The sequence below is a fragment of the Felis catus genome, chromosome A1, assembly GCF_018350175.1.
Source record: "Felis catus isolate Fca126 chromosome A1, F.catus_Fca126_mat1.0, whole genome shotgun sequence".
NCBI lineage: Eukaryota > Metazoa > Chordata > Mammalia > Carnivora > Felidae > Felis > Felis catus.
In genome coordinates, this window is record NC_058368.1 from 238,797,254 (window position 1) to 238,813,042 (window position 15,789).

Consider the following 15,789-nt stretch of genomic DNA (forward strand, 5'->3'; position numbering starts at 1 on the left):
AGTTTCCATCTCTTCAAGAGATAACCCGAAATATGGTTTCTTCAGGCTATCCCTTTGTTCAAAAGCTTCCACAAGCCTCATGGCTTCAGGATGAAGTTCAAACTCTGGTCACAATGTGGCCTCTGGGCCGCCAAATTCTAACTGTCCTTCATTCCACTGCAACTGTGCTCCACTCCATCTCCCCACCTTCCCTTCCTGCCACCCCTGGTCACCAAAGCCATGTGGGAGGTCGACCACGCTGCCAGCCACAGGCCCCCAGCACGTGTGCAGCCACTGGCGCTCAGGGGCCGAGCGCTCCCTCCTGACGCCTAGGGCTGCCGGGCCGCGTGCTTTCTCTGACTTCCCGAAGCACCAAACACAGACCCCTGCCGCTGTGTCCTCTGCTTACTCAGACAGAAGCTTCCACTTTTTCCTTCTCATCGATTTGTAAAAATTTAACAAATGCCGTTTTTTAAGAAATCAGGACTACGTCACGAGAGCCTCATCTGGATATCTATCTTTTCAGAGACAAACACAGCACTGCTTTTTACTTTCTAATGGTGCCTGTGGGAGGGTGGCGGACCTCTACGCTCTGGCCCAGGCGCCTGGGGCCAGGGCGGTCGGGTGCTCTCAAAGCTCTCCCAGCGCCTGTGTGACAGACGCCTCGGGGTCCCATTCCCTGTCCTCTGACCCCAAACCACGACCCCAGGCTGCTGCAGTCAGCTACAACCGCCCATGACCACAACAAATGCACCTTTCTAGGTTATAAAGATGGAGGCAATGCACACCTTGAAATCTCACTCAAAAGGAGACTCAACCTTGACACGTTGTTTTCAATGAAGCCAATCATCTCCAGCTCCCGGAGGGTCAGCAGCTGCTGGCGAGGGTATATGATCTGACACTGGAGACAGACACAGGGCGTCACGGCGCGGTTCACGGGCAGAGTGCACACTGTCGGCCACGGGACAGCAGCCCGTTCCTCAGAAACATTGCCTCCCCCAGAAAGGCAAGCACGGCCACGCCAGGACGCAGGCCACTCCCCTCTCGCTCACACACACGTCCCCGCTCCTTCATACGCAGGTGAGAATATGGGTGACGGGACACGTCTCGGAGACTAGCGGGGACCCAGCCTCTTCTATGCTTTTGATCAAGATGTGTCTTCACTACGTGTCAGGGCAGAGAGGGACTCGAAGGGGCTGAGGCCAGCCCGGTATTGGGTTTCAAAGGCATATCACAACCCAGGGAAGCAGAGTCGGGCTCAGGAGTCAGGACTTGGCCTGCCTTTCAAGGAGGGTCTCCATTTTTTTTTTCTTAGTATTTATTGAGAGGGGAGAGGGGAGAGGGGAGAGGGGAAAGGGGAGAGGGGAGAGGGGAGAGGGACAGACAGACACACAGAATCCGAAGGAGGCTCCGGGCTCCAAGCTGACGGCACAGAGCCCGACGCGGGGCTCGAACCCACAAACCATGAGATCATGACCCAAGCCGCGCAGGCGCCCCTTCATTTGTTGTTTTTAAGACAAGACCGTCGCGTGGCAGGTGGCACAGCCTGACCCTGGATCTGGACTTCATTCCCTTGTGAGCCACGTGGCTGTACACGGAGGCACTCTGCCAAGAAGCGGCACCTGACAGGGCGCCCAGGGACCAGCACTGAACGACTTCTAACGTGAACCGCTCTTAGGGACCAGGAGAGAACGGGGAACAAACAGCTTTGTCCGCACGTTTTGGAGGTCTGGTGAAGGCTGTGAGTAAATTTAAGCAACAGGGTTTATGCCAGGAGTGTTCTCACCTTCCTGAGCCTCCCTGGGTCCCTGCAGCCTCCCCGGGACTGCCCCCCGCTGCCCCTCCGGGTGCACGCGACAACCACGGGCTCCTGACGGAGTGGGCCAGGCACAGGCCGACAGCCTTCAGGACTGGCCAAATTTCCACTCCGTCATCGGAATGGCTTAACTTCCTGCAAACCGGTTGAGAACCCCTGTCCCACACACTCAGCTTCTAGAAAAAGTCTGTACGTTAACTGGCGAAACATCTCCCGGATGCGCAGCACAAGTAGGAGCGTGACCACCGTCGGGATCCCATCACGCTGACTCCTCGGCACCAACACTTTCCGGAGCTCACCTGGGACCTCAGGTCAAGGCTCCCTGGGGCCTCCACTTTCTCCGTGCCGCAGCAAAGTGGGACGGGGTGCACACGCCAGACCAGCCCTCCCATCCCTGTCAGGGGCTGTGTGATCCCCGCCGAAGCTCTGTGGCGCCGGGCTGGGGGTCGGTCCCACCCCCGCCATCCTGTTACGACAACGTCATGCCAACGATCACCACGTAAATCCCCGTCCGTCGGTTGGCTTGGTTACTGCCTATCTCCCAGAATCAGGGTTCAGGAACGCTCCCCTGGGGGAAGGGACTGCCTGCCTCGGGCCTGCTGTGCCCAGTGCCCTGGACTCCTAGCACCCAGGTTGTGCCGAGTGGTTTACACCAGGCCCACTGGGAGCGCGCTACCTCGCCCACTGCTGTTGTGCTCACTGCTCGCTAGAACACGGGACTGAAGGGACATTAATGCTGTAGCTAATGATACACTGTGAACGGCAACCCAGTCAGATGACCCCTCTGTGAACTGTGACCTCCAGTCAGATGACATCCCTGTGACCTGTGGCCTCCAGTCAGGTCTCCCTATGAACTAGGACGTGTCCGGCAGGTTTCCACGCCCCTCCCGGCAGATCGATCGATCACATGATCACAATCATCACTTTGCACTAAAAGAGCAAAAATATAAAGTCGGTGGCCATAATTTCTTTTTTTTCTAATTTTTTTTTTTACATTTATTTATTTTTGAGAAACAGAGTGAGACAAAGCGTGAGAGGAGGAGGGGCAGAGAGAGAAGGAGACACAGAATCTGAAGCAGGCTCCAGGCTCTGAGCAAGCAGTCAGCACAGAGCCTGATGCGGGGCTCGAACCCATGAACCGTGAGATCATGACCTGAGCCCAAGTGAGATGCTCAACCGACTGAGCCACCCAGGCACCCCAATATTTTCAACTATCAGCTCAACCTACGAAACACACCAGCTGCAGTTTTCGACCTAAGATGGTTAATACCACGTTCAAGTAACTCATCCCATCTCGGAATTGGCAACTTTAACCTGTGTCAGGGAACTAAGGACACACGAGAAGCCCGGTTGGAAACAAAAATGCCCCGTACCTTCATCAGTTCTTCCAGACAGGAGAGGTAGATTTTGAAGATGGCTGCTGCAGAGGGCGGTCCGATGTACTGCCTGATGTCAGCCCTGTCCACGAAGGCCACGTCGATCCTCTCCGTGATGTTGGAAGTGGTCAGGATCACCACGTTGCAGTGCCTGGAGGCAGAGGAGTGAGCGCCAGTCGGCCGGTGCCTCAGTGATTCCATCACACCCCCCTACCCCCGTCCTCGAAGGTTCAGAATTCAGCCAGCGTCTCAGCCGGCCGCACCCCACGTCCCAAACCCGGCCTAGGAGGCCTCCTGAGGCCCACACCTGAGTGCCTGCCGGCCCCCAACTCCCACCAGGCTCTCTTGGCTGCAACTCAGTGCGCTGAGGAGGTGTTGCTCCTGTCTTCCAGCAAGTTGTCCCAGCCCCCCACTTGACTGTTCCCTCTCTTCCGTCAACTGTGGCATGACAAAACTCTCGTTTTTTCTTTTTTCTTCCCCCCCCCCCCCAATTTTATTTTTATTTCTAGAGACAGGGAAAGTGTGTATGTGCAGGGCGGGGGGGGGGGGAGGGAGGGAGGGAGAGAGGGAGAGAGAGAAAGAGAGAGAGAGAGAGAGAGAGAGAGAGAGAGAGAATCCCAAGCAGGCTCCATGCTCAGCTTGGAGCCCAGTGCAGGGCTTGATCCCACGACCCGAGCCAGTATCAAAAGTCAGACACTTAACCGCTGAGCCACCCAAGCACCCCCGGAGCTCTCACTTTGTGTGCAGCGCCCTGAGCACCCCATCGACCTGCCAGCCAGCTGAGCACTCAACACGCAGCTCTCGGGACTCCCACATGCCGTGGAGCTGAGGTATTTATCCTGTTTACGGGCTGCTTCCCCTTTAGCTTCCAAAGGACAAGAGAGCCCCGCTGTCCAGTCTGTCGGCCAGCGTGGCCAGCACACGGCAGGCACAAGGCATCCCACGAGCACGCTTCCCAGGCCACTGGGCTTGGTGTGGGGGATGTGGCGATGCTCCCCCGGGGCCCGAGTCAACACACAGGCCAGGCCGCAGGAAGCATGTGGCCTGGGGAGCCCCCAGGAAGGCCAGCTTCACCCGGTGTCTGGAAACAGGTGTGTAGTGCGGGGTGAGCAAGGGTGAGCCACTGAGGGTTAGGGGCAGGGAGTGTGCGGGTCACAGGAGTCCAGGCGGAGGGATGACACGGCTGGGATTCTTGTCTGGGGACGGGCTTTGTCCCAAAGAGTCAGACCCACACAAAGGAAGGCCTGGAAGGGTGGCCTAGAGGGGCCTGAACAGGAAGCGTGAAGTTAAGGGCACAGGAAGGGGTGAGGGCAACCGGAAACCCGTGCGTCTCCATTCCCTCCTGAGCCCCCACACCTGCCAGCGACAGGAGGGGCGCCGGGACCCCACCTTCTGGCTCGAGCAGGGGCTGCACAGGGAGGACATCGGGTCAATGGGAACCCTGGAGGCAGGAGCTGCAGGGCTGAGTGAGCGCCCCGGGAGTGTCCGACGCCCAGTCTAGGTGGACCCGCAGGCCCGTGAGGGGTAACCAACAGAAGAGGGAAGGAGGCTGACAGCAGAAACTAGGCGGTCTGGAGAGTGGAGGCAGGGGAAGGGTGGCTGAAGGTCTGACGGTGCGGAAAATTCCAGGGAGGGCAGATGGCTCTCAGGTAAGGGAGGGGCAGAAACCAGACTGAGGAGCAGGGGTGGGGCTGGGAGCAGAGCCCAGGGAGGAAGGAGGAGCAGCTACAGGGGCACATGGCTGGCCCCGAACAGGGTGGAAGCAAGCAGGCCAGCAACAGCTGCGGCTCAGGAAATTACAGCCCCTCACAGCAGGTCGCAGGTCGTAAACCGTAAATGTACTGCGGGAGGCCCGGGAAAACAGCCCACGGCACGATTCGGTTCCCCACCAGTCCACGCGGACAAGCTAGCTCTGCAGCCGGGCAGCCTCCCAGTGGGAGAGCGCTCCCGGGACCCACCGAGGGCTGTGATCCGGGGTGGGGGTGGGGGCCCGGACCGAGTCAGGTTACGAGGAGTCACTCCCTAAAGCTGCACGGGCTCAGGGCACACTGACCACAGGCCCCGGACCTGCAAGGCTGGGCTGTGGAGACGTGAAATCTGGCCCCATGAAGCGCACGCGGGGGGCGCTCGCCTGTCCATCGCCAGCCCTGCAACGCCAACCAACACTGGGCGGTGCCGGCATCGGTGCCGGAGGGTGGCCGTGTCTCACGGTCACGCGCTTCTCCGCACACTTGAGTTTCGCTTTATGTTTCCGATACCTTAGTGAAAGTTCCTGCCCACGAAGTGGTGCATTTAGCAGATACACCGCCTCAGGTGTGGGAGAAGGGCCGAAACTCAGCAGCCGTGTGTCCACTCAGAGGAGCTGAGTAACGTGTAGAGGCGTGTGGCCACCTCACACCCTCCCTGTGGCTTCTCACGTGAGACCACCGTGTCAGCATTACCTCTTAATCTGATCGATCTGGGTTAAGACAGCGTTGACCACACGGATGGCATCTGACGGCTCGGTACCTGCTCTGCAAGCGTTGCGGGCGGCCGTGAGGCTCTCCACCTGTGGGGATGGGGCGACAGGTCGGAAAGGACAGCACCCGACCCCAGGGGCAGCCATGTGCTGCATCAACCGAGCAAGCGAGGGACAAGTGAACAGGTACGCGTGAGCCCGCTATGCCGGGAGCTTGACGTGCGGGACGCCGGGGAGGAGAGGGCTGCGTGACAGGAGTGCCGGATGGAGGACGGACTCGGCCAGGGGTCCAATTTCCTTCAGTCACGGGTGTGATGTCCAGCTGCACCTACCTCATCAATCAGCACGAACACCAGCGCATCTCTGTCATCAATCAATTCCTGAATCTTCTGGAACATCTTCGTTACCAGCTTGCCACTCTGGAACCAAAACACTCCTTTAATGTTGACTTGTACGCTTCACGCCGCCTGCTGCACACCCTTATCTGCCGTCCCTGCCCAGCCTCGTTATGACCCCAGGGGGCCCCACAAGCCCATTGTCTCCTGACGGCCCCCTGGAGAAATCCCTAAATCCTAGGAGCCAGGGCCACACGGGAGAGGCCGACCCACACGATCCCCTTGCCCCGCTCCACGTGCCAGGAAGCGCGCCCGAGCCCACGCCGGCTCAGCCCTGAGCCGCCTGGCACACGCAGGTGTCTCAGCGCCCTCCCTCCTTCCTTTTGCCTGCCATCCGCACCACCAGGAACAAGATGGGTCACAGATGCAAGCTAAGTGCACTCCTTACGGGTGCTCCGCGTCCTGGCTCACCACCCTCTGGAGGGATCTGTTTGCACCGGTGCCCGGGCAGAGCTCTCCTGTGCTGAGAGGCACCTGCAACATCACCTTGACCGAGCCCCACGGTTCGGACAGAGGAACACAGAGGAACGAGGCTCAGAGCCCTGAGGGCGTGCTCTCTGAGGATGCAGCCCTCTGCTGAACGCAGGTCCCGTCCTCAGAGAAAGCTGAGTGTCTGTCCCGTCCAAAGGTCTGGATGCCACCAGCAGAGGGTACTCTCGGGCCTATTTCCAAGTTACCGCTCAGTTCTGGAACTTCCCTCCGACCGCGAGTCCTCCCTACTGTCCCGTTACCTACTTCTGTCGAAGCTCTCGGAGGAGAGTTTGCCTACTCTACGAGACAGCAGTCCAACTACATGGTTGACAATGCCGACAAGCAGAAGCGATGCTGATACTTACTTCCGAAAACCACTTAGAGAAGAGGCTGTGGCTGTTTATTTCAATTAATTGGCCATACCGGTACCTGAGATGATAAAACAGAGTTACAACGAGTGGCTTCCAAATCGCTCCTACGGCACCCACAGGGGCGGCAACACTTCTGCTTTAACCCAGCATCCCTCTGCTGCCCGCTAACTGGTTAAGTCACCACAGCTACCAACGAGGGCTGGTGCAGCAGCCTGCGCAAGTACTTACGACCATCTAACAACATGCAATCAGCGGTCCTAGCTGAAGCAAACTAAGGGTTTTGAACCGGAAAACATCTCTGCATCAAAACAACTTTTCATCTGCTTGTAACTGACGTCTCAGGTGCTCCAAGAAGCGTCACCAGCAGTAACGTGGTAGCAAAACAAAACGTAACCGTCAGACGTTTTCTGGCCAGAGCTGAACGTGTTTTCCTCCCTCCATAAACCCGACGAGTGGACAATCTGTTTCCCAGCAAAAACTCACTTCCTGTGGACCCCAGGGCCACGGGGCACCCGGAGGCCCCGAGGTCAATCTCAGTATATACTGACAGACTGCAATCTAGCACTGGTCCTCTGTGCACACGGGACACCTGGATGCACTTAGTTCTAACTAAAATCAAACAGGGAGCGAGACGGGGGCAGAAGGGAAGCCGAGCCCCGTCCCCGATGCCTCGAAAGTCCACATGAGAAAGACAACCCCTTTCAAAAACTTGCAACTGGCTATCCGCTAATTCTGTTTACCAAAGAGGGGAGAGACAGACAACCTAATGGAATAAAGACTGGGCTGAATACTGAACAAAATCAACCCTAAGGCATTTCGATCAGGTGAGCAAGAAAGACTTGCTAAGGTTTCTCTCTGGCATTTCTAAGCCACAAAATAAATGCGTATTTCCAGACGGTTGTACTGCAGGAAGTTTTCTTTCCTGCGGTAACATCTTCAGTGTCCAGTGTTTCAGGTAACGGCTCCAAGAGATCTGCGAGGCACAGATGCACCTTGGCAGGTCAAGACAAAACCAAGTTGCTCACACAGAATAAAAGGTAGAAAAAGAGCAACTTCCCTACGCAAAAATACTCACGGGACATTTTTGAAAGGGAAGAAAATAAAGTATTCGTCCTAGGATACACGCTGGAGTAACAAGTCTCAGATCAATCCCCTGAATTAACTGGAAAAGGAGACGAAATCATCGCAACAGCATCTGTGAATGGCGCCAGACAGCAGGCGTCAGGACTGTCACCCAGACAGGAACGAGGGAGCCCGCAAGCGCTCTGGCTCTTTGCCTACAGCGCCTTCTGACCGCGACCCTGGAGGGGACCCAAGACGTGCACAGCCACCGCGCTGACTTGGACACAGAGGTCAGAGTTCGAGGAGCCTGAGGAGCTGTAGGCTGCAGAGCAGAGTTCCAGAGGGGAGGTAGACACGCAGGAGTAAAGCTCCGGGAATCGTCACGGGGTCCCTCTGGGTCTTTGCTGACGCTCGGGCGTGTGTGAATACGGAAATCCCAATCGGCTGGAGAGCCGTGAGGGGCACGGCTCCTGGTGCTCACAGGCTGGGAAGCTCGAGTTCCCAATGGCCAACGTGCACAGTACCCGCTATCACTCAGGGTGCCCAAGTGAGATCCCAGAGGGCCTCACTTCACTATTAAGTCTGGACTCCTTTCCAGTAAAGCTTAAAAACAAACCTCAAAAGGGTTGCCCTAAATCACAAATGCAATGCCTAGCGGAACAAAACCCGACAAAAACAATGTCTGCACTCAACCAAAACTTACCTGACAGCACAAGCAGAAACGGACCCCAAACCAGGAGAAACGCCAGTCAACAGAAAGACCCGGAACTGACAACAAGGATGGACTGAGCAGGGAAAGCTGTGAAATGGTGACCACACACCGGCTCGAACATTTTAACAAGAGGATAACGCGGAGAGAATTGAAAAGTATAAAAGGAACCAAGTGGAACAGCCGGAAAAGAAAAACATGCAAACAGAAATGGAAATGTCACTGAATTAAAAGCAGATCTGACATCTTAGAAAACTGCCCAAAATGGAACATAGAAAATTCTAAAATCCTCAAAGAAAAGAAGCCACATCGGTGGCCCAGGGGAGAATAGCAAACAGCTGAACACGCAAATAAATGGGTCTGTTCCTAGAAAGTGAGTGTGTGTAGGGGGAATTCGTTGAGAAAATAACAGCCGAATGGAGTCTAAACGCAAGGACTTCATAAGCCCCGGGAGAGACAGAACTCAAGGAGAAACACACAAATCCACCCCTAGCTTGGCCATGCCTTCTCAGGCAACAGGATGGGAGACCATCAGCGAGAGCAGAAAGCATCCGGCCCTGAGAGCGGACTGCATTCTGACATACACGTGGGACAGTCACCCAAAGAGCGCATGCTGATCGTTAAAGCAAGCGCCGTAAACATACAAGACTGAAACTCTTAACTCAGAACAGTGCTCAGTACGGGAGTAAATTTGCTCTGAGAGAGAGGGATCTACTAGTAAAGGAAAATTATGAAGAAATAAACAGCTTCCGTGTCACACATGAAAAGCAAGCGACCCGGTCCTGCTGCTCCCCTTTCTCGAATTACCAGAAGTTACCTGCTCGAAAGTCTGATGGTCAATTTCTGGGCTAGTGCCTTACACAGGGATGTTTTTCCAGTTCCCGGAGGACCTGTAACAAAACCCAAGCAGATGTGTTTTTAAGTCAGCGTGGTAACAAATCCCTTAAAACAACGGGAGCTGCATTATCCCCGGCACACACAGCAAGGAGTGGGGCTCAGAGCTCCGAATGCTGTTACCCCAAGTACTGCCGGGCAGCCCACAAAGAAGTCGGCTAGCAGCGTGCGTGCTGCAAAATATTAACATGCTTCCCAAGGCTTTCCCTTTTTCTCCTTGTCTGACCTCGGCCTGTGTTTCCACTCTTGGCTTCCATGTCCCCAACACAGCATCGCCTCCCGGCCCGTGCGTCCCCTCAGCATCCAGAGCGAGCACATCTCCTGGTCTCCAACTTCGCTGACACCCTCCTTGTCCCCACACGTCCTCTAGAAAACCCACTCGCTAAGTCACCTCGTGAGAGGTCAAACACCTTTCACGACAAGCATCTGGATCCTTAAGGCACTGATGTTTGTCATTCCAGCAGCCCACAGCATCCCCGTCTTCCACGGCAGCCCACACTAAACCAGAAGAGCAGCAGGCGAAGCCCTGCCCGTACAGCTTCTTGCCCCGTGTGCCACTGAGCAGGAGGCCTGGCAGCAGCTGAGACGCCAACACAGAGGGACAAATGCATCTACCAGAAGATGCAGACACTTTCGAATCTGATCTGCTCGCATTCTTGATAATTAAAGGAGAAACACAGAGCCGATTCTAAATGGGAAATACTTGATTTCACTAATCAAAATACCCACGGATGGTCTGCCCAGAACCCAGTATCAGGACAATATGCTGAGATTATCTGCGGTTTAAAAGGCCCCGTGTTGGGGTTGCCTGGGTGGTTCAGTTAAGCATCTGAACCTTGATTTCGGCTCAGGCCAAGATCTCACAGTTTGTGAGACTGAACCCCGAGTTGGGCTCCGTGCTGACAGCGTGGAGCCTTTTCGGGATTCTCTCTCCCTCTCTCTGCCCTTCCCCCACTCGTGCGCTCTGTCTCCAAACAAATAAATACAATCTTAGAAGAAAATAAAAGATTTTTAAGACTCTACAGAAGCCTATGGTCTTAACTAGTCTCAGAAGCTAATCACCCCCACCTCACTACTATTTGGGCATTCTCTCGATTTCCTTCTAACCGGGAACATCAAGAAAAAACCCAACGTTCTCCTCTGAGAAGATTCAGACAGAATTTCAGTGAAGCAGGGCTGCTGTGGTTTATGGTCACAAAGCGAAGCCCTGGGAATACTACAAGAACGTGAGGCAGTTCCTGCCCTAAGGACTGTACGATCACTTGGGGGAATTAGGCAGTTATATGAAAAGTTTAATAATAACATAGAAGAGTCACAAGGCAGAGACCAGGCAGCTGCCGAGTGAAGGGTCAGGTGACACGTGCCCAGGGTAATGTGAGCTAGAGTGGCTTCTCAGGGAGGGGACATTCGAGGACAGCTCTGGCCGCATCAGAAAACAGAACTGTAACCCCTTGAAGGTCAGCGGGACAAGTAAAAAAGCCTGACTTCACATGGTTTACCTGGTTAAATAAAGAAAACCCCACACGCTCTTACCGTGAAGCAGCACCACCCGGTTCCAGGCGATGAGATTGCTGTCGACGTTCTTGTCTGAAAACAGCAAGGTTGTCATCACGTAATCGAGGAGCTGAGCGAAGAAAGGTAAAATGCACGTGGAGGTGTGGACAAGGCAAAGGTTCCCACCAGATGTGCCGCCGGAGCTCGTGCCCGAGGAGAGGGGCCGGGCGCCAGACCACCCCTCGGCGACTGCTGGCGCCGAGTGCCGGATGCTTCACAGGCTTTCGTTTTGGAAGAAACTCCAAACGTACGAGACCAGGTTGGCTGCTGCTACTCTAAGTATGCAGACAAACACAGGGGTCCCGCCAAAGGACAAGACTTAGCAAGTGACGAGTGGGCTCCTACCTCTGGGACAACACAGCAGCGGGCAAGCCACAGCACATTCACTTAGGACAACAGCCAGGACTGTGGTCGGGTAGCCCGGGTGATGTGGGGGATGGACTTCTAGTGTGCCCCACGGCACGCAGGACCCTTCCCCTTGAAGGGGGCTCAGATGAGCTGGCGCTTGCTCAGACCTGCCGACCTGCTCTGTCTGCTCCTTGGCCCTGCCTCCTCAGTTCCAGTGCGTTAAGAGCACAATCCGGTGAAAGCTGTCTTTACGTTCTGCACCCTCCTCTTCCTCCCCCATGGGACAGACACCCGGGACACGGGCTGCCAGGAGCCATAAATTCCCAAAAGCCTATTTGAGTCACAGGGCTCCAAGATGCTGGAGGGCAACACAATATTGATCCCAACTCAAACAGCCGGGACTTCCTGCAAAATTAGCACAGCAACTTACATGAGATTTGACTTCCACATCATATACCAGGCTGTCCCAAAGCCCATGGAATTCAGCTGGGAGAGAGGAAAACAAAAACCTAATTTTAGGAAAACAAGCACCACAATGACCAGTGAGGTCTGCCCCGAGTCACTGACGCTTTCCACCGCGCCACACACCACAGGCTGAGAGTCTCATTACCGGGAAGTTAATTTTTGAATTGTTTCTTAAAAGTTTAATTTTTTTTTTTTTAATTTTTTTTTCAACGTTTATTTATTTTTGGGACAGAGAGAGACAGAGCGTGAACGGGGGAGGGGCAGAGAGAGAGGGAGACACAGAATCGGAAACAGGCTCCAGGCTCTGAGCCATCAGCCCAGAGCCTGACGCGGGGCTCGAACTCACGGACCGCGAGATCGTGACCTGGCTGAAGTCGGACGCTTAACCGACTGCGCCACCCAGGCGCCCCGAAAGTTTAATTTTTCTTTACAGATGCAAAATCACTGCCAGTCACTCAGCTTTCAACAGACAACCGAACGGAGTACGGAGTTACTTTTTCATCACGTGACCACGCGCAATTATCTCTTGTGGACCTGAGCTCTCCCACAAGCACATAGACTGCCCCACCGTCCTCCCCAGCAGCCAGCACTTGGGTGGGGCAGAGGCAGGTCTGGGCCGGCCGTCACGACACCACACGTAAACGCTGAGGACTCCACCGGCTAGAACCGAGGCAAGGTCCACAGGGAAGCCCGGAGAAGGAAGGAGGAAGGAAAGGGCCGGCAGGTGACCAACCGGGAAGGAAAGAGCACCTCCGGATTCTCAGCACCATCTCCGAGGGACCCGCCTGCAGGAACACAGCCTCACAATGGAGACCCCTGCTTTCATCTTCTGTGATGTGCTCTCTGTTCCACAAGAAAAAAAACACCCCGAAAGCCTACAAAACAGATGGATGAATACAACCTCCTCAGCTAACTGCCTTGGAGAGAGCAGGCCACATGCCGACCCCTGACCTCGTGTCCCAGGTGCGTACTGCCCGGCGCCAGTGCTCACGCACCTGCAGGCAGGACCCAGTGACTCGCCGCAGTTATGTTCTCGGTCTCCTCCTCCAGAGTCTCACTGCTGGGGCCGCCCTCATTCAGCTGGAAGACGTGAAGTGAAATTGTGCAGGCACCCAAGTCGATGGGCTGTGATGAGAGGGAGAGCAATCAACCCACACAGACTGAACTCCCTTCCCAATTCTAGCCATGACAATTACCCAGTAACGTCCAAAAATAAAAATTGAATATGCAGAACGTTAGAAACTCGTTCGTAGATTAGGAAAAAGCCTATCGTATTCAGATTCGGTATCAACTCTTTAAGATGTTTCTCTCTCCCCTTTTGACTAAAAAACTCCTTTATTGTTCTTCGTAATCATGAAAATTGCGTGGTTGGTGAAAACATACAAACAATACTGAACGAAGTTTGTCAAAGTCGCCCATCCAACCTCACACACGCCCTGGTCTATCACACAGCCACATGTACTTGACCAAAAACGGATTCAACCACACAGTTTTCTAACTGTGCCTTTCCCGCTTCTTTTTCACAGCTATGTCGTATTTACTGTGATCGTATCATCTGCTTAGTCAACCTCTAACTGACAGATAACCAAGATATTTCGAGTTGTCAGCTACTATTAACATATAGAAAGTCGCCCTTGCACTTCTACAAAATCACATAATTACGTCTGAAGATGAATTTCTCTAGGTGAACAGGCAGAGCCAAAGATGAGAACGTTAAAACGTCTAATCGCTGGCCCCAGCACCCTCCACTGAGGCTGCGTTAACCTGTCCTCCCTCAGTGGCGTGGAGAGCGCCTCTGTGTCCTCCAAGCTGTCCAAAATCAAGCAAGTATGATGGGTAAAAGTCACAGAGCCATGGGGCACCTGGGTGGCTCAGTCGGTTGAGCGTCCGACTTCGGCTCCGGTCATGATCTCACCATTCGGGGGTTCGAGCCCCGGGTCGGGCTGTGTGCTGACTACTCAGAGCCTAGAGCCTGCTTCGGGTTCTGGGTCTCCCCCTCTCTCGGCCCCTCCCCTGCTCACACTCTGTCTCTCAAAAATAAACATTAAAAATTTTTTTTAAAAAACCCCAAAACTGACAAAGACACAAACGTTAGTCCCAGTATAAGAAAGGAGAGGTCCACCTTCTAAGCAAACTTTTGGGGCCAAACCAATGTTTCCCAACTGATTCTTTGTAAGACACGAGCCATGCGGATAGAGAGGATGTATCAGACACTGGGTTGTTTGTATAGTGACAAAAAGGTCCCAACACACCCACCCTCTCCCACAAAGATGGTGGGCGAGGCCGTCCACACGCCAGACTAGACGAAGCCCTTCTCCACGGAAGGCCCATCTCATCCCTCAGCCCCCAAGCCTCCTACAGTCTATGCCGGTGGAGCGGTCCATGGACATCTGCTGCCTGGAAGGACAGAGAGCAGGGACAGAGGCCTCATCAGCACAGCCCATTCCACGGCGCTGCGTTCTGCTTTCCCAATGGTCCCCCTACTGTGCTGTGAGCATCCTGACCCCGGGGCCAGCCCACTCCCAGCACCTGGCTCTTCCCAGACAAAGCAACAGATAAACAAACCACTTTCTGACAACACACCACCAAAGCAGTGAGCAGACATCCGTGATACTGACGTTGCTTTTTTTTTTTTTTTTTTTTTTAAGGTAAACTCAACACCCGACGTGGGGCTTGAACCTATGAACCCAGGATCAAGATTGCATGATCTGCTAAATGAGCCAGCCTGGTGCCCCATGACACTGACTTTGTATTCGACTATGGATTAGCGATTTCTTAGCAATATGAATTAGTCACCTGTGGGTCTTTAACCTTCAACTCTGTGTCAACAATAGACACAGACTGCACGTTTCTGCTCAGAAAAGGATCATCAAACTCGGTCCACGTGTAGTCACCAAACACAATGTTATGTCTGTTGAGCAGCTTTCTAACGCTCAGCTTTATATCTTCTTTTTTGGCAGTGCTGGGAACACAAGACACAGAGGTCAGGATGGTAACAAGTGCCTTCCACAAAATCAGGCCTTTCCGAGCACAGCGGTGGGCTCGCCTGGGGGTCAGCCCCAAGCCAAGCCCTGCCCTCCATCCGCCAAGAGGCCACAGCAACAGCTCCTGCCACCCGGGGCTGCCCCAATGGAAGATCAGCCCGGACACACAGGCCTGGCGTGCGCCGCAAGCTCTCCGAGCTCTCGCTAGTGCTTCTACTGTTAGGAACGAAGGCGCAAAGCTCCCACAGCCGTGGGGTTGCAGCCCGAGTCCGCATTTTAACAAAAGCCCGAGGCCTGTGTTTCACGTGGGAAAACTCTGACACTTTCGGACTGGCATTCAAGGCTTCCAGGACGCCGACCGGTTCTGGACCATACCTGCCTCCGCCCCACCTCCCACACTGCCCCAGCCGGCCTCCCCCTCGGGCTCCCCCTCGGCGGCAGGCAGGCCCCCGGGAGGGTCCACCCTCCCGGGCGCCTGCCCCACGCAAGCCACACCCAGACCCCTCTGAAAGCTGCGGACCACGGGGGTTCGCCTGGGGTCCTGAGAGATCAGGTGGTGGGCGGCTGGGGTGACCGAACGGCCCGACAAACGCCAGGTCCGAGGATAACGTGCACACGCGCCCCTTCCTCCCCGGGCCCGTCCGGCTCCGCTTGGGTGCGGCGCCCGGGCTCACCTGCCGCTCCGCTGGTGCACCTCCACGTGGACGGTCGGCGCCTCGGCCACGCAGGGCAGCGCCTGCTTCAGGTCGCCCACGGCCTCGTCCATGGCGCCGCCTGGAGCAGCGGGGACCCGGCCGGAGCGTGGCCGCCGCCGCCTCGCGCCCCGAGCCGCCGCCGCCGCCGCCACCGCCCGGGCCGCCACCGCCCCGGCCGCGCCAGCCGCCCGCCCTCCCGCCCGCGCTTGAAA

At 55.4% G+C, this 15,789-nt stretch overlaps 1 protein-coding gene across 10 annotated transcripts in view; it reads right to left on the minus strand.

Moving 5' to 3' along the window:
- The window catches only part of TRIP13 (thyroid hormone receptor interactor 13), a 28,061-nt gene extending 12,311 nt beyond the window's left edge, over positions 1–15,750 (minus strand). For 5 of the 10 annotated variants that reach the window (XM_045039483.1, XM_045039482.1, XM_045039480.1 and 2 more), the window contains exons 1-10: positions 15,557–15,750; positions 14,695–14,860; positions 12,894–13,023; positions 11,864–11,919; positions 11,065–11,155; positions 9,455–9,527; positions 6,861–6,924; positions 5,962–6,048; positions 5,613–5,719; positions 3,169–3,322 (exon numbers count right to left, since the gene is read on the minus strand). In XM_045039483.1, the coding sequence (XP_044895418.1) occupies positions 3,169–3,322; positions 5,613–5,719; positions 5,962–6,048; positions 6,861–6,924; positions 9,455–9,527; positions 11,065–11,155; positions 11,864–11,919; positions 12,894–13,023; positions 14,695–14,860; positions 15,557–15,648 (1,020 nt within the window). In that variant the 5' untranslated portion in view covers positions 15,649–15,750. Of the gene's footprint in view, positions 1–767; positions 881–3,168; positions 3,323–5,612; positions 5,720–5,961; positions 6,049–6,860; positions 6,925–9,454; positions 9,528–11,064; positions 11,156–11,863; positions 11,920–12,893; positions 13,024–14,694; positions 14,861–15,556 lie in introns of all 10 variants that reach the window. The other 5 variants (XM_045039494.1, XM_045039491.1, XR_006586682.1 and 2 more) reach the window with 2 other exon arrangements.
- Between the last annotated feature and the right edge of the window lie 39 nt (positions 15,751–15,789).